We start from the raw sequence: 16,447 nt of genomic DNA on the forward strand, positions 1-16,447 counted from the left end.
ACCCACCACACACACACACACACACCTCTTGTTGTTGTTGTTGTTGTGTGTGTGTGTGTTTGTTTGCTTGCTTTTGCATTTGTATGGGGTTTGTCCACAGCCAAAGAAGGGGGTGGTAAGGATAGGGGCAACAATGCGGCGGTCTACTGTGACTACATGGACACAATGGGCGGGACAATTGCGTATGTACCGCACCCCATTGGGTGGTGCCTACTTTGAACAGCCGTTACCGTCTTCGCTTGGGGCCTCCCGTTCCAAAGGGAAAGCTACCAGCACGGCTCACATCAGCACGAAGGGTCGGGGAAAGCGAGGGAAAAAGCAACTGCTCAGTGTTCCCCTTACCGCCGAAGGTCTTAAGTCACAGCTACGACAACTTGGGGGGGAAACAGCTGTTTACAACCGGCGCCGTAGAGATGATGGAGAGGTGTGCCTTGCAGAAGACAGTCATCGTGACATGCGATGGCGGGCACTTTACAGCACAGATTCAACGGGAAATACACCAATGCGTGCTTCTAACGAGTCTTCGCCTGTTATCGTGGCGAAGCAGGGCAGCTTGGTGTTGTTGGATACAGAAGAAGAAGAAGTGGGGAATAACGTTGTGCTGCCGGGAAGCAGCGTGCTAGCTAGTGATCTGGACCGACTAGAACGTGACATGATGCGTGATTACCACCAACGCGGCAAAGAGCTTCCACATTTTGATAACGTCTACGTGGCATTTGGGGGTGGGAGAAGTAGTGAGAAATCGTATCACGTTCTTGCAGAGGAGTACCGGCACCACATGGCAAAGGCGAAAGGGGTTGTTGGAACGGGAATGTCTGGTCTGGGCGTCAACTTATGCCGTGGGTTTCAACAGAAGAAAGAGGATGAGAATGAAACGGAAGAAGATGCCATGCTACCACCGGAGGCAAATCCTCACTTTCCTGTTGCAATGGAGGCTGGCACTGCATCTGCTGTTACAGCTACAACAGCTACACAATTCATAGAGCATGCCGTTGCCTCCTCTTCTCCATTGTCTTCTGCTCCCTCATCCTTTCCGTATGATGCATACATAGCACGTCCTGTACGTAATCGTCTGCTGCAACTGCGGGGTGCTGAGTTTTGGAATGACGCGGAGAATCGTGAGCGGCTTCAGCAGAGAATGGACTACGCGATAGAAGGTCACACACACGAGATGTTGACAGAAGGGTCGGTGGATACCAGTGAGATTGGCTATTCAACAAACAGGGTGCGCAGGGAGACGCTACTTTATTTTCAGGCGCATCCCATCAATGAGATGATTCAGGTGCCTTTTGTACGCATCCGCAGCATATTACTTAGTGACGGAGAGGCAGAGGTGTATTTTCCCGCGGGCGACGCTGATACCGATGTAGACCTCCCTGCATCGCAAGCACGGCGCATGGCCCGTGAATTGGGTCTTGATCTTGTCCAAGTGGGGACAATCCACACGGACAAGAACGACAGACGTGTAATAGCTATCTGTACCATTGCAGATCACCGGGAACATATGCGGGATATGATTCGATTCAAGGTGCAGAAGCTTGGTGTTCAACCTCCACCCACGAAGGAGTGCATCGAGGTGCCTTTCCGTGGTGGAACGCACCCCCACGCCATTCGCTTCAAAAGTATCGGTATTGCAAAACATCTTCTCCATCGGCATGTGGTGCGCATTAACCTGACGAAGTTTGGAACACCGAAAGAGGGGTTTCCGGTATTTCGCACCATCCTGGATGAGGTGAAGAAGCAGACACTCCAATTAAAGGCATACCACACCGCAAGTATGGTGCGAGCTAACTACAACGAGGTGTACTGCTACTTGTTTCCTTCGACAGGCCGATCACCCAAGACGACTGTTACACACCCGACACAAGAGCAGCTAGATGCGACGCGTGATCAGCGTATCCTTGAGGACGAACGGGAAATCTACTTTGATGACCTCAACAACAAAAAAACCGCCCGGGAGCGATTGGCATACATACAAAAGCTAGAGAAGGGCACCGCATGGGCGGATAAAGACGAGGGTCTTTCACTGCAACGTCAGCGTGACATTAAAATTATGCTTGGGTACTTGCCAAAGGGCAATCACGAACTTTATGGAGCACGCGGTGATGTTAACATCCCTTCCCCATTCCGTGCAAGTCACCCAACATCAGTGGAGCAATGGACACATCCACCGGAGACGAACTTGGAGCAAGCGTCGCGGGGTGCGGCAGTGCTTGGCAAGCGACTTGCCATGACAGTGAGCGAGATGCACGACAGGCAGGAATCAGCGGACAACCCGACGACATTAGATCGTTTTTACTATCGATTGCAGGGTCCGGCTTTGGAGGCGGGTGAATTCAAGGAAGCACTTGGGCTGAAACGCAATCGCAAGTCGGTACCAAGATATGCGCCCGGTTGGGGTACACTTGGGATGCCAAAGAACCCACCGGAGGAGCCGGGATATGCAGCGAAGTAGCGGCAGGATGTGAACAGAGAGTTCAGAAGTTTGCCTCCGGCGTGTGCAGAATAAGTGAGGTTAAAGACATGTATACATCGGCATATTTGCATGCATGAGTATACAATTATTCCCTGATTTTATACTGTTTTTTTTTGTTGTTTCTGTATGTGTGTGGGGGTGGGGGTTGTTTTTACGCGAACCTGTTGACACCTTCATTTTTTACAAACTCCACCAGAAGCAACCCTACTATTGTCAGCAAGAAGTGTGAACAAACGTTTGAAGCAATGGATTCAATGAGCTCAGCAGAAGACAGCGTGTCAAGCCTGGACAGTCAACCCATGCGGGACGTGGTGTACCCCATTGGTGAGGCGACGGAGGTGCCAGGCACAAACGGGGGCCTTTTCAAGACGGTTCTTGTGGCTGGCACAGGAACCCGCCCCGTAAAAGATGCGAAAGTGACGGTCCACTACGTCGGTACACTCGAGGCGGACGGATCAAAGTTTGACAGCAGTCGCGATCGTGGGGAGTACTTTGAGTTTACCCTCGGCCGTGGGCAGGTCATTAAAGGCTGGGATAAGGGCGTGGCCACAATGCAGATCGGAGAGAAGGCGGTGTTGAAGTGCTCGCCCGAGTATGGCTACGGTGCCGCGGGCAGTCCACCAAAGATTCCGGCAAATGCTACGCTGTTGTTTGAGGTGGAACTTTTTGGCTGGACACGCGAAGAAGACATTTCGGAGGAGAAAGACAAGTCCATCATGAAAAATATCACCGTTGACGGCGTTGACTACGAAAAGCCTGGATACGAGTCGACGGTAAAGATTGACCTCCGCGTGTACTGCGGCGCACAGGAGGATGGTAAACTTCTGTGCGAACGGCTCGGTTGGGAAATTGTTCTTGGTGATGTGGCGGTACCGCCGCACCTTGAAGCATGTCTCTCATCAATGCGCAAACGTGAGGCGGCGGCGTTCCGCATCGCTGGCCACCGCATCACAGAGCCTTGTGAAGAATTTAACATTGCTGCACATGAGCCGGTGACGTACGTGGTGGAGCTGCATGAGCTCGAGAAGGTAAAGACGTGGAAGTTTCAAGGGCAGGAGCGTCTGGATGCGTGTGAACAGCGGAGGCAACAGGGGAATGACGCTTTCCGTGCTGGGAAATTGGACGTGGCAGAGCGGAAGTACCGTCGTGCGCTGGAGTTTGTTGAGACAGACAGCGGCCTGAACGACAACGAAGAGGAAAAGGAGGCGGCACGGAAAGCGCGTGTTATTTTGTGGGGCAACCTTTCGCAGGTGCTGCTGAACAAGCGGAAATTCAAGGAGTGCATTGAGTACTGCGACAAAGTCATTGGATTGGAACCAAAGAATGCCAAGGCACTCTATCGCCGTGCTAAGGCGAATGACGCGCTGAGTGAGTGGGATGAAGCCAAGCGGGACGTGGAACAGTTGCTCGCCATCGATGCTGAGAACCCCGACGCAAAAGTGCTTCTGCAACATGTGCAAGAGCAACGAAGGGCGTACGAAAAGAAACAACGATCCGTTTACAAGAAGTTGTTTGCATCATAGCCCTTTATCTCGCTCTGTTTTCTCAGCGTTTACAGGGCCCATCAACGCTCTTCCTTGTGTTATTTTCCGTATTTTGTTTTTTTTATTTTCCAACCGACCGATTATTATTATTATTACTATTATTATTATTATTATTTGTGTTTTACTGCGCTTTGTTTTTTTTTTTGTTCGTTCCTTTTTTTATTAATTCCCCGGCCCATCTCTCTGCAGGGCTCAGCTTTTTTTTTTTTTTGTTGGTTGGAACGATGAACTTCCTTTCCGTCAGCGTGCTTCTCTTGTAGCGCGTTGGTACACATATATCTTTTGTCTGCCTTTATATTTTTCGGTTGTGGCTCCGCCCAAACCAATGATTGCTCTTCTTTGTTCTTTCTGTTTGCTGTGTTGTTGCCGTTGTTTTCCTCTTCTAACTACTACATGCGGATAACGGTAAAGCCTTTGCAATGGTGTGCGTGTACGCCTTGTTTGGTGTGATTCACCCGTGTATACACCGGGTTACAGGTGGTGGAGGCAAGGTGTTTGCGGCGAGGCCCACAGCATTTCTGCACCGTGCCGGCTTTGAAGTGGACACAGACATTTAAAGCATTCAACTTTACGTGGACCACAATGGTCTTGTGATTTCCATTCCACACCCACGCTTTATTGTGAAGAACGTGTGTCGCTCCTTCTGGCATGGAGTTGACAAGGTGCGTTTTGTGTTTTAGTTGATATCATTGTTTGTTTGTGACTGCGTTCAGTTTTGGTGCCTTTCGATGTGTTCTCAATTTGCCTGTTGGCGCATGGATCCGCACTAACCGTTTCTCAGTGCCTCTATGGCGTTTTCATGAAACAAATTTCATTTTTGCCTGCACTTTCTCGTGATACCGTATGCTGGTGCTCCGCCCAAGTGTTGGCTTTGGCGCCGCGACGGTCTTCACGGAATTACAAAGTTTTTGCCCTTCGACAGCTGCTGAAGTATAACGACTGGGATGGACGAGTCTCGCACGAAGATGAACCGAAAGACGATGATTTGGAGATTCATTCTTAGGACATTATTTATGCACATCATCAAAAAAAAAAAACACCACGACTTCTGTGTGAACGCGCATGTTGGAATAAAAAATATTTGCCTAACTCCTGAAAAGAAAAACAACTGAAAAAACATCAAATAAAAGCTGAAGATGACCAGAACATATATATATACTTACTTGCTGTTTCCCCTGCTTTTTCCTTTTTTTTTTTTTTGGATCCCCTCTCAGCTTCCACTTTACTTCATTTTTATGTATTTTGTGCCTTCATAAAAACAGGGCTTCTGTCTCACTTGTGTTGGCAATCCTTTTGCTTTACTTATTTGCAGGTTGGCTCATGGTGTCACGGAGTCATTTCTCTCAGAGAGGCCGCCTGCAACGCAATAGGGCAGGAAGGCGAAATACCGTCATGTAATGGCACATGAAATCAACAAGTCCCTCAAGGAGAACCAAACCTCATGCATGTTTGTGTACTTGCGTAGTTGGCTACAGGGCTTCTGCTGCAGCTGTTTTTGATAGGTGTGGGTGGCGGCTTGCTTGTGGTTACTTCTTTGATACATCGAGAGGCGCGGGTGAAAACAACAATAATGATGAAGGCAAATGATTTTTCCGGGGGAAAGCTGTGTGACAACATGAGATTGTTTTTATTTTACTTTTTACTTTTTATTTATCTATTTTTTCTTGTTGGTAAATATCATAGCAGTTGTGGGTGTGCATGAACTACCCACTGAATGATATCTTCACTTTGCCCTCTTTCCTTTCATGTTATGTTTTATGCTGATGCTGTGTCTGTTGTGTGTGCCTGTATTTTTGCTGCAGTCACCGCGGTATTGTATCTTCGTGGAAGTTTTTTCGTATGTATGCTGATTTTTTCCCTGGCAATGTCTCTTTCGACTTTCACCCTTAGCGACAAGTGTGCTTAGCAGTTGGTATGTCGTACCTGACGGAGGAAGAGGAAAAGGAGCGGAAGCGCGAGGAGCAGCGACGTTTGTCACGGCAGCAGATCATTGAACATGTAAAGAAAAATCTCCTTTATACCGCCTTTGACGTGAAGTGGGTGCCGCATAGTGCATCCTTTGCCGTGGTGGGTCAGTATCCAAACAACCAAGGCGCCATATCACTTCTGCAGCTCAACAAGGGTGAGCTATGCACTCAGTGTGACGTCAAGAGCAGGATGCCTGTAAAATGTTGTACCTTTGGCCACAACGCATCTAACTGGCAGTCGAACATAACCCTCTGCGCTGGGGATTTTGCCGGGGGTCTGTACCTTTGGGACATTGAACGGCTTGACACTGATCCCATCTTTGAAGTACCACATGCACACGAGAACATTATCAATGCCGTTGATGGTGCACAACACACCGGCCCACCAGAGATCGCGAGTTGTGGGCGGGACGGCTGCGTAAAGGTGTGGGATGTGCGTCAGTCGAACAAACCAGTACTTGCGCTGAACCCCGCCAACCCTGCCCTGGCTCGTGACTGTTGGACTGTTCGCTTTGGGAACAGCTTTGACCCTGATGAGCGCGTTGTTGCAGCTGGTTACGACAACGGAGACGTGAAGCTGTTTGACCTGCGCACGCAGAAGATGCTTCACGAGTTTAATGTGGGCAACGGCGTGTGTGACTTAGAGTTTGACCGCCCGGATATCAACATGAATAAGCTGATCGTCTCCTCATTGGAGGGCCGCATCCGCGTGTACGACCTGCGGACGCTTCATCCAAAGCTGGGTTACGCGTACGTGGAGGAGCGGGTGTCAAATGGCACCGTGTGGTGCACCCGCGCACTACCGCAGAACCGTGAGGTGTTCATGTCTGGTGGCGGCGGGGAATTGACGCTATGCCGGTACCGTTACCCTCCAGAACGCACGCTGCGAGATCCTGAGGGTGTGGCGAAGGGTGTTGCCGGAAGTGTTGAGGAATTTAACAGGGCGAAGGTGGGAGATCAACCGATACACGCGCTTGATTGGAACCTCGCGAAGGAAGGTTTGCTGGTTTGTGCCTCATTTGACCAGAGCGTTCGCGTTGTGCTCGTGACGAAGCTATCGCATCTGCAGTGAGTTTTGGCTCTTTTTGCCTGCCGCTGCAGCCGCTACTTTAGTCACACCAAAGCGACGGCGAGGAGAAATAGGATAGTGTCGGAGCGAGGCAACGAAGAAGAGTAACGAGTCACACAGAAATCTAAACACACACACCCACCCACCCACACACACACACACACACAAAGGGAGGGAGGAGGGGGTGGAATGAACCGAATTTTTGGGTGCGTGGGCATCTACACTGGCTGCCGTTTGTTTCGCCGCGGAATAATTATTGTTTCAACTTTTTATTTTTATTTTTACTTTTTTACTTAGCTTTTTGCGTGTTTTTTTTATTCTCGTTTTATTTTAATCTTTGAGGACGCTGCTTTTGCACTCCGGGAAATAGAGAGTGGGAGAAGTAACACACACACACAGAGACAGACAGACAGACAGACAGACAGACAGACAGGCAGACACACACTTTTTTTGCGTTTATATTTCTGCACGCAAAATTGGGATTAATGTCGAATATTGAGCTTCGCACAAAAACAATCCGGGACGGTGTAACGGCCGAGGAGTTGTTTCAGGGTGATGGCCTTACCTACAACGACGTCATTATCCTTCCGGGCTTCATTGACTTTGGCGCGTCAGAGGTGCAAGTTTCAGGGCAATTTACAAAAAAAATTCGGTTGCATATCCCCATCGTTGCGTCTCCGATGGACACTGTAACGGAGAGTGAGATGGCCCGCACAATGGCGTTGATGGGGGGCATCGGAGTGCTTCATAACAACTGCACTGTTCAAAGCCAAGTGCAGATGGTGCGAAGCGTCAAGTTATTTCGTAATGGTTTTATCATGAAGCCCAAGTCTGTGGCCCCGGATACGCCTATCTCTGTCATTCAGGAGATAAACAGCGAAAAAGGAATCAGTGGCATCCTAGTGACGGAGGATGGCCGGCACGACGGCAAGCTGCTTGGTATTGTCTGTTCAAAGGACATTGATTTTGTGAAAGATGTGTCGTTGCCGGTGTCGCAATTCATGACAAGGCGCGAAAACATGACTGTGGAACGGCACCCCATTCAATTAGAGGAAGCGATGGATGTGCTAAACCGCAGCCGACACGGTTATTTGCCAGTCCTGAATGACAAGGGGGAAGTAATGTGCCTTTGTTCTCGTCGTGATGCGGTGCGTGCACGCGCCTTCCCGAACAGCAGCCTTGATCGTAATGGACATCTTCTGTGTGCTGCTGCAACCTCCACGAGAGAAGAGGATAAGGCACGTGTAAAGGCTCTTTCTGGTGCTGGCGTAGACGTTCTCGTGTTGGACAGCTCGCAAGGCAACACTGCCTATCAGATATCATTTATAAAGTGGGTGAAGAAGACATTTCCCCATTTGGAAGTTGTCGCGGGTAATGTCGTGACACAAGACCAGGCTAAGAATCTTATTGATGCTGGTGCTGATGCTATTCGCATTGGTATGGGAAGTGGCAGCATTTGCATCACACAAGAAGTTCTTGCATGTGGTCGTCCACAGGCTACGGCAGTATATAAGGTATCTCACTATGCTGCATCACGTGGTGTGCCATGTATGGCAGATGGTGGCCTGCGAAATGTTGGTGACATTTGCAAGTCTCTTGCTCTTGGTGCAAGCACCGCCATGCTGGGCTCCATGTTGGCCGGTACCTCCGAGACACCGGGAAGATACTTCTTTAAGGACGGTCTTCGTCTCAAGACTTACCGTGGTATGGGAAGCCTTGAGGCTATGTCGCAAGGGAAGGAGTCTGGGAAACGTTATCTCTCAGAGAAGGAGAGTGTGCAGGTGGCACAAGGCGTTTCTGGTACAGTACTTGACAAGGGCTCTGTGACGAAGCTACTCGCGTACATCCACAAGGGGCTGCAGCAGTCTGCACAAGACATTGGTGAAATCAGCTTTGACGCCGTGCGAAGGAAGATGTATGAGGGACAGGTTTTATTTAACCGTCGCAGTCCCATTGCCCAGATGGAAGGTGAAGTTCATTCGTTACACTCGTACGAGAAGAAGTTATTTACTTCAAAGCTGTAGGGATGCCACTTTTTTAAATTATTTTGTTCTCTCTTGAATTCACTGGTCAAATTCACTCATTACCAACGAAACTGTGGAAGTGTCTGGCGTCCCATTTGATTTCCTGCCGTCAATGGCAGGCGCACAGCCACTGCGCGGCCCCAATAACGCAAGAGTATTGTCTTTGCTGGACAGGTGTTCAGGTACTTCGGTGGAGTGTGTGAATCCATATGCTTTTAACGAGTCCATTTCATTCAGTAGTAATGCGCCTGCGGTCCTGCTTTAAATTCCATGAAGTATACGGAGGGGAGGGAGTAAGGGAGAAATAAGGAGAGAACAATGAACAAAAAAAAAGTAAAAAACAAAAAACATCAACAATAACAACGACAATTAAAACAGGAAACAGAAAGAATAAATTTAAAAGAATCTAGGGAGTCTTTTTTTTTTTGTTTTCTTTACCCCTCCATCCCCTGTGGGCAGGCCTACGAAGCTGGAGATAATGAGTCTTCCTCCCTTCGTGCACTGACCTGAAATCTTTTTTTGTTTTGCTGCGTTATTTTTCTTTTGTCATTGTTTTTAATATATGTTAAAAAAAAAACAACATTTGGGTCCATTTTTTTGTGTTGCCTATTTTGTCTGGTTGATGAAGACACAAGGAATAATCACGTAGGTATTTAACGACGCCGCAGGAAACGCGCGGAAACCGTAGGGACGTCTGAGCGTCCTTTCCTTGATGGGGTGGGGGTGGGGGGGGGGAACCATGGCCGGTGTGCAGTATGTGAATAAAAGACATGAAATGTTCTTTCCGGATTTTTGGTGACGTCAGCTAATCGCCATTGAGGGCATTCTTTTCGACGTGCTACGTGACGAGGTATACAGCGCATACACGTGACGACTTCGAGGGGGTTGGGAGGCATCTTCAAAGTATACCATGTTGTTCAATGTTTCGTTCAATGACACTGTTTCTTGGGGACAAAGGAAATTATTAACGCTTCTTCATTCTTGGAACAGTTTGCCACGTAACTTTGTCGCCTGCGTGTCCTTTGATTGTAGAACTTGTGGCAGCTGTTATGGTTTGCCACTGTTGCTCATAGTGGAGATGGAGGTGCGAGGGAAAACTATGGCGTTTTTATCATTGTTATTGGCCTCTACTTTTCTGCTTTTTTGAAAATATATATAACGTGTCTGGTGCAGTATAACCTTGTCGAATTTTATCATTTGAACGAGATGCGTATAAGAACACCGTCTTGTTGGGGAAGTAGTGTGCGTCTGGGTGATTTGTGGGTGTGCGAAGAGCCATGACGGAAGTTTCCGTATGCAACTTTTTGGAGGTGACGGGGCGACAGTGCTTGCTTCTTACCTTTGACACGCACTCACGTGTGTGTGTGTGTTGAGGGGGGGAGGGGGGAGGGCTGCACAGTTTCTCTTCGTGAAACCTCTAGACGCAGCATATTGGCGGGCGGCTGCATCACAGCGGCCTGGTGCTATTGTGAGGGAGTGACACTCAAAGTTGTTCCCGCACTGCTGAGGCTATTTCCACCGCGGCTTGGCCCATCTGACACGTTCCCCCTGGATGCTGCTTTGCTGCAGTTGCACGAAGTGACACTATTTGGCGGATTTCCGCCAGCGCGCCTTCAGAGCATCTTGTTAATTTTCCCTGTGCTTAGCGCTGCCGGTATTCCTAACGACGGTGTCTCTGATTTTGATCGGGAACACATGGCATGCCAACACTTGGAAAGTCTTTGTGAGCTAGTTCTACCACATCTATTGGATTACGTCTCACTCGCGTGGGAAACGGCTGCCGCGTGGTTTTTTGTGTTTTCCCTGGGCTCAGATGGTATATCGGACCCATGCCTCTTTGTTCTTTTTCGATACTCTAGTGGTGCAGATTGGGTTTCGTGCTAAATATTTACACAACTGCAATGCACTTGCGATGCCCACGTTCGACGTCGTGCGGAATGGGATGCAGAAACTTCAGTTACCAAATGGTGTCGTGCGTACACTTGGGGAAGCGGAGCTCTCGAGCGAAACTCCATCACTTTTTGCATTCACGTCACAGATGATATTGTGATTATTATTTTTTTTTTTCATTACTTCATTTTCAGAATATAAACTTCTTTTTTGCAATTCCGACTGACAAGGATTTCTTATTAATTGATTTATGATTTTTTTTTTGTTTTATTCTCCGTTGTCACCATCATTTATGTGTGTGTTATGTGTTATTCTTGTTTCTACCTTTTACGCGAAGAACAATATTATTATAAATAGTAGCATACAACTGTATACACTGTCTACATACAGATACATATATAGTTTTTTATATGGACCCGTTATCGCGAGAAGAGGACGCCTCCAAGTCAACCTCCTTCTATCGGGGATTCTATGACGCACAGCAGCGGCGCCCGACAAAGAATGTAGACCCCACAGTTGCTCAGGCAGTTGGTGGGGCCATTTTTACGGCATTACCATTTGCAGTGGTATTTTATTTACTTATGAGGCGACAAACAACGGTGACCTCCACTGCATCTGGCGCAAAGCCTGGAAAGTTTATGAACAATGTGATAGAAATGGTAAAGAAACAAATGAATCCTTTGAGCGACAAAAACTTTCGAGTGGAGGTTAGGGACACAAAGTTCAAGGACGTGATCGGGGTGCCTGAGGCACTGGAGGAGGTACGACAGTACGTGAATTTCCTTAAAACACCAGAACGCTTCACACGACTGGGCGGTAGATTGCCGAAGGGCTGCATCCTCACTGGACAACCTGGGACAGGGAAGACACTACTGGCAAAGGCTGTTGCAGGGGAGGCGGGTGTCCCCTTCTTTGCATGTAGTGGAGCAGACTTTATTGAAGTGTATGCCGGATCGGGCCCGAAACGAGTGCGAGAATTGTTTGCAGCTGCAAAACATGAAGCTCCTTCGGTGATTTTTGTTGATGAAATTGATGCAGTGGGTTCACGCAGCAATGGTCAGGGAACGTTGGGGTTAAGTTCTGAAGAGAATCGTACAGTGAACCAGTTGCTTGCGGAGCTCGACGGCCTGCAGGCGAACGAGGCTGTCGTTGTGTTTGCCGCCACCAATTTCCCGGATAATCTTGACAGGGCCCTCCTGCGTGAAGGCCGTTTTGACCGCAAGATAGAGGTTCCAATGCCGGATCAACAAGCGAGGGAAGATCTTTTTACACATTATCTCAATCGCATTGTTACATCCGATGCAACCGCCAAAGCCAAGAGACTTGCCCACCTTACACCTGGTGTATCACCTGCGACGATATCCACCATTGTGAATGAAGCCGCTCTTGCGGCGGCTGTGGAGGGGCATGAAAAAGTTACTGAACAATCGCTTCTTCCCGCCATTGATGATGTTCTTGTGGGCAAAAAACACCGTAGCCGAATGTCGAATGCGGCAGCTCGTCGTGTTGCACTCCACGAGAGTGGACACACGTTGATTGCTTGGCTACTTCCAAGACAGTCTGATGTCATTAAGGTGTCAATTACACCGAGAGGCCCAGCCGCGGGTTTCACGCAGCAGGTTGGGAAGGAAACCTTTGATATGCCCACTGATGTGTCGCTCTTTACGGACATTTGTGTTATGCTTGCCGGTCGACTTGCAGAAACCACTCAGTACACCGAGCTCACAACTGGCGCCCAAGACGACTATCAGCGCGCCACGAAGACAGCAATACAGGCATTTTTAGTCTTTGGCATGTCGCAGCATGTCGGACTACTTGCATATGAACCACAACAATTAGACGCGGGGCGAATGTACCAGAAGTACTCGGAGAAGATCCAGGCCACTGCTGAAGAAGAGGCGGCACGATTGGTTGGGACAGCCCAACACTACACAAAGAGTTTAATAGCGGAACATAAAGAGCTGCTGCATCAGCTGGCCGCTGCACTTTTTACCAAGAAGGAGTTGCTGAAGGAAGACTTGGAAGCACTACTGGGACCTCGGGGCGTAGCGCGCTTGTCTCTGGATGCTGAGGAGGCACTCAACACATTTGTGCAAAAATCAGAGGAACATGGAACAACAGTGCGGGGAGCTCCTGAGTGAGATGTGCTTTATTTTTTTTTTTTTGTTTGAGTTTGTGTGCCAGTTTTCATTTTGTTAGAATAACTCCAGGTGGGCAATATTTATATGCGCTTTTAGCAGCGAATTCATTATGTATTTGTTTCTACTACGCGTTTTTACTTTTATCACCATTTATTTTCTTGTGGCCTTCGTGACTCTCTGCAGTGGTGCGGTTGGTTTGCACTCAGCCACGTTTGATTTTTTGGTTTAGTTTTATTGTCTTGCATTCTTCCGTGGCGGTGTACGTAGTTTAGGCCGCATTCAAAAGTATGGGGTAGGGAGCACTATGGATGTAGACGGCACGAAGGAACCGACAGTGCGTGCGCTGTGCGAGGACAGTTGCGCAGAACGCGTGCTGATGCACCGTGGGAAACACAGTCGTTTTTACCGTTTGTATTGGGGAAAGCGAGACGTCTGGCTCGGACTCAAGGAGGAGGAGTGCCTTGACCCCATTGCCACGTGGCGCAACTTGACAACAATACAAGACTTCAATTCGGAGTTTATTTTACACCATTACAATATTTGCCCTGACACCCAGCGTGATACACTGCTGAGACTATTAACCGAGTTGATGGACTACGCCCTCAGCGATGTGATTCACTGTCGTCGTGGCCGCGGCCATCTGACAGAAAACCAAACGAAGGCTATAGCTTTTCTAACATTGCATGCGCTGGTGGACCTTCATGACGGGATTGGCATGGTGCACGCTGACATAAGTCCTTCAAACATTTTATTGCGAGCCACGGGAGACCTGAAGCTTGGTGATTTATCTAGTGCGATGCCTGTGAATGCTGCGGTAAACTACTTTGCCGGCACAGTTCTGTATACCGCCGTTGAAGTGTTGAAGGACCGGCAGTTGGCTTCTAAGCCTGGCAGCGATATATGGGCCCTTGGTGTGACACTGCATGAATGTGTTAATGGCAGACATCCATTTGCTGATACCTCCAATGATAATTTCTGGGAGTTTTTGTCGCTAATGGAAACGGCAAGGCAAGCAGAACGCCAACCTGTGTGTTCGCCAGGTTTAAGCCAAGAATTTCATGACATTCTGTGTGCCATGCTTCGCTGGGACATCACTCAGCGGCCTAGCGCACGCTCGCTGTTGGAGCATATATGGTTCTCCCAATACAGTGTCACTAGTGCCCATCAGGAATTATGTTTTATGGCTTATTGATGGTTTTTTTTTTTTGTTGCGTGTGTGTGTGTTTTTTATATTTTGTCCATTTTCATCCCATTGTCAGGCCACACCTTTTTTAATTTTTAATTTTTTTTTTACTTTTATGCCGGTTTCTTTTTTGTGTTTGCCTCGGCCTCGTGAGTCCATAAGCCAAACATGAGACATCGGGCCTTCATTAATGCCGGGGGCCGAGTCTTTGAGACACACTTCTCCACCTTGCTACGCTACCCGAACACACCTTTTGCAAAGATGTTCTCGCTGCCAGCGACTGGGCGTAAGAAGTGCAAATATTTTGTGGATGCCACCCCTCAGGTGTTTGAATACGTGTTAAGTTTTCTGAGAACGAGCCAACTGCAACTTCCGAGGGATAACGAGCAGTTACGGGCCGAGATTGTTCACTGCCTCGACGTTTGGGGACTTCTGGAGCACGCCTTTCCTGCAGCTCCCCAAAGTATCTCCAGCTCAGATGTTGTCGAACTTCCTGACATATGTGTGGTGCAGGTGTGTGATCATATGCAGCATGATCAGGGCGTCAAACGGCACGCGCTCACCATCACATTTGGGGCAAATGGTTTTCAGTTGCGGCGACTTACACAACGCATTCGACGCGACTTGGAGAAACTGATATCCTCAACCTACTGGCAGTGCTACCAGACCAACGAGCGTGCAGCATTTTTTGTGACTACGAAGGTGGCAAACGGAACAGCGGATCTTCTGACGACATCGGTGACGCAACAACTCATTGAGCACACGGAGGCCATGGGGTACTTCTTGGCTTCATCATACGTTACACTAAGTCCTGACGTGGTCCACACCAGCGTGCGCATGCTTATTCATAACTTTACTTTTCGGCGTGCGCGGCAGACGGTGTTGGAGTTAGGCGACGAGATGGCAATGCCGGGGGGGGATGATATCATCGAAACCCACAAGAACATTTCCTCAATGCGTGTTGGCCCACAGAAAACATCGCTGTATGAGGAGCGGTCATTGCCACCGAACAGCACCAAGGCATCGGACATATGGACAATGCGGTAATGAGCTAGCTGGATACAAATGACAGCACGAGCACCCACTACCAACACAACTTACTCCGCGTACTCTATCATGCCCTTCAACACTTACTTTCTTTTTGTTTTCACTGATTGACTTGTTCTATGATACATTTGCAAAAAATAAGCACATAATCAAAGACAACCATGAATAAGAGTTCCGGATAATAGTAACAGTATAATAGGTGCAAAGAAAGGCAACATGTTTCATCACACTGCAGCTGCAAAACTAGCGCAAGGAGTGAATATTCATTAGGTATCTGTCATGTACTGGTTCCTGTCTGGAGCTCCACAGCATCAACGAAAATCGCATGCAACAGTAATTCATCGTTTTTTTTTTTGCCCAAAAGTTACTCCTCCCCTTTGAGGCCTTTAGCACGAGACTTTCTTACCGCGCACAGTTTGGGTTGGTGGTGATGAAGGTACCACTCGAAACGTATCCCTCCCTTGTTGCTGATTGCTTTGCAGATGAAGGAAAGAGAATTTGCCTCTTTTTTTATCGCTGTTGTGGGAGAGGGTGCTTTTTTTTTGCCTCTATTTTCATACGCTGCCGTGGCGGAGCCTTGCGGGGACGTGCGGCCTAAAATATAAACACATGGTGAAGAGTCTGTGGACTCACTGGGTGGTGCGGTGGCCGCGGAGTGGGGCTGCCGAATGTGCTCTTGCAGCGGGGAATATGCTGCCGCATTTCTGCCGGGTCTCCACCTTTCCACGCGGCGGCACCGCCACGACGACTGAAGAAGGCGGAAACGTCTGCGGCTGCCCTCTCAGGCCGCGTCCTGTGCGGCCCAGTCGTGTGGCAAACAGTTTACATCGCGGAATTCACGTGCACACCGCATCACGTGCTGGGCGCAGCGTATATTTGCGTCGCAGGGGAGAATGCGGCAGCGTCCCTCCTTCTTCTTTTCACGGGTGAACAGGCGGCGGGTGTTCTGCCTCTTTGCACCTCAGCGAATTGCGGCGCAAAATGCCACCGCGACGAGGCAGTCAATTTCGCCGTGAGTGGGTGATATCTACGTGTGACTACGCACACACGGAGTTGTGGGGATCCGAATGTCATGTGCAATACGAGAAGAAGAGAGACACCTCGTC

The 16,447-nt window shown here is 48.8% G+C and overlaps 8 protein-coding genes and 1 pseudogene across 8 annotated transcripts in view, besides 11 other annotated features; all 9 read left to right on the forward strand.

Moving 5' to 3' along the window:
* Positions 1-25: a microsatellite.
* A 3-nt stretch (positions 26-28) lies between these two features.
* Positions 29-64: a microsatellite.
* Positions 65-94: a microsatellite.
* A 39-nt stretch (positions 95-133) lies between these two features.
* On the forward strand, positions 134-2,455 carry TraAM80_02340 (uncharacterized protein; the record flags this gene model as incomplete). The annotated part of the gene is made up of 1 exon (XM_029379346.1): positions 134-2,455. One exon carries the CDS (start codon positions 134-136, stop codon positions 2,453-2,455), a length of 2,322 nt encoding a protein of 773 aa, XP_029240829.1.
* A 266-nt stretch (positions 2,456-2,721) lies between these two features.
* TraAM80_02341 (putative peptidylprolyl isomerase-like) lies at positions 2,722-3,999 on the forward strand (the record flags this gene model as incomplete). Its single annotated transcript, XM_029379347.1, has 1 exon — positions 2,722-3,999. One exon carries the CDS (start codon positions 2,722-2,724, stop codon positions 3,997-3,999), a length of 1,278 nt encoding a protein of 425 aa, XP_029240830.1.
* Positions 4,000-4,099: 100 nt separating this feature from the next.
* Positions 4,100-4,135: a microsatellite.
* Positions 4,136-4,150: 15 nt separating this feature from the next.
* Positions 4,151-4,184: a microsatellite.
* A 329-nt stretch (positions 4,185-4,513) lies between these two features.
* On the forward strand, positions 4,514-5,075 carry TraAM80_02342 (choline/carnitine O-acyltransferase; annotated as a pseudogene).
* Positions 5,076-5,644: 569 nt separating this feature from the next.
* Positions 5,645-5,689: a microsatellite.
* A 245-nt stretch (positions 5,690-5,934) lies between these two features.
* Positions 5,935-7,059, forward strand: TraAM80_02343 (uncharacterized protein; the record flags this gene model as incomplete). Its single annotated transcript, XM_029379348.1, has 1 exon — positions 5,935-7,059. One exon carries the CDS (start codon positions 5,935-5,937, stop codon positions 7,057-7,059), a length of 1,125 nt encoding a protein of 374 aa, XP_029240831.1.
* A 125-nt stretch (positions 7,060-7,184) lies between these two features.
* Positions 7,185-7,223: a microsatellite.
* Positions 7,224-7,455: 232 nt separating this feature from the next.
* Positions 7,456-7,496: a microsatellite.
* Positions 7,497-7,541: 45 nt separating this feature from the next.
* Positions 7,542-9,080, forward strand: TraAM80_02344 (inosine-5'-monophosphate dehydrogenase; the record flags this gene model as incomplete). The annotated part of the gene is made up of 1 exon (XM_029379349.1): positions 7,542-9,080. The coding sequence occupies one exon, from the start codon at positions 7,542-7,544 to the stop codon at positions 9,078-9,080; it is 1,539 nt and encodes a 512-aa protein (XP_029240832.1).
* A 314-nt stretch (positions 9,081-9,394) lies between these two features.
* Positions 9,395-9,474: a sequence feature (A-rich).
* Positions 9,475-11,200: 1,726 nt separating this feature from the next.
* Positions 11,201-11,241: a microsatellite.
* A 139-nt stretch (positions 11,242-11,380) lies between these two features.
* Positions 11,381-13,111, forward strand: TraAM80_02345 (ATP-dependent zinc metallopeptidase-like protein; the record flags this gene model as incomplete). Its single annotated transcript, XM_029379350.1, has 1 exon — positions 11,381-13,111. One exon carries the CDS (start codon positions 11,381-11,383, stop codon positions 13,109-13,111), a length of 1,731 nt encoding a protein of 576 aa, XP_029240833.1.
* A 304-nt stretch (positions 13,112-13,415) lies between these two features.
* Positions 13,416-14,303, forward strand: TraAM80_02346 (protein kinase; the record flags this gene model as incomplete). Its single annotated transcript, XM_029379351.1, has 1 exon — positions 13,416-14,303. The coding sequence occupies one exon, from the start codon at positions 13,416-13,418 to the stop codon at positions 14,301-14,303; it is 888 nt and encodes a 295-aa protein (XP_029240834.1).
* Positions 14,304-14,377: 74 nt separating this feature from the next.
* Positions 14,378-14,432: a microsatellite.
* Positions 14,433-14,462: 30 nt separating this feature from the next.
* Positions 14,463-15,341, forward strand: TraAM80_02347 (potassium voltage-gated channel; the record flags this gene model as incomplete). Its single annotated transcript, XM_029379352.1, has 1 exon — positions 14,463-15,341. The coding sequence occupies one exon, from the start codon at positions 14,463-14,465 to the stop codon at positions 15,339-15,341; it is 879 nt and encodes a 292-aa protein (XP_029240835.1).
* Positions 15,342-16,408: 1,067 nt separating this feature from the next.
* Positions 16,409-16,447, forward strand: part of TraAM80_02348 (uncharacterized protein) — a gene marked incomplete at both ends in the record, with an annotated part of 342 nt that continues 303 nt past the window's right edge. The window contains one exon of the mRNA XM_029379353.1: positions 16,409-16,447. This exon is cut by the window's right edge and continues 303 nt beyond it. Coding sequence (XP_029240836.1) covers positions 16,409-16,447 — 39 coding nt within the window.

This window comes from Trypanosoma rangeli (genome assembly GCF_003719475.1).
Source record: "Trypanosoma rangeli strain AM80 chromosome Unknown Tra_15.4_contig_00052, whole genome shotgun sequence".
NCBI classification, from domain to species: Eukaryota; Euglenozoa; class Kinetoplastea; order Trypanosomatida; family Trypanosomatidae; genus Trypanosoma; species Trypanosoma rangeli.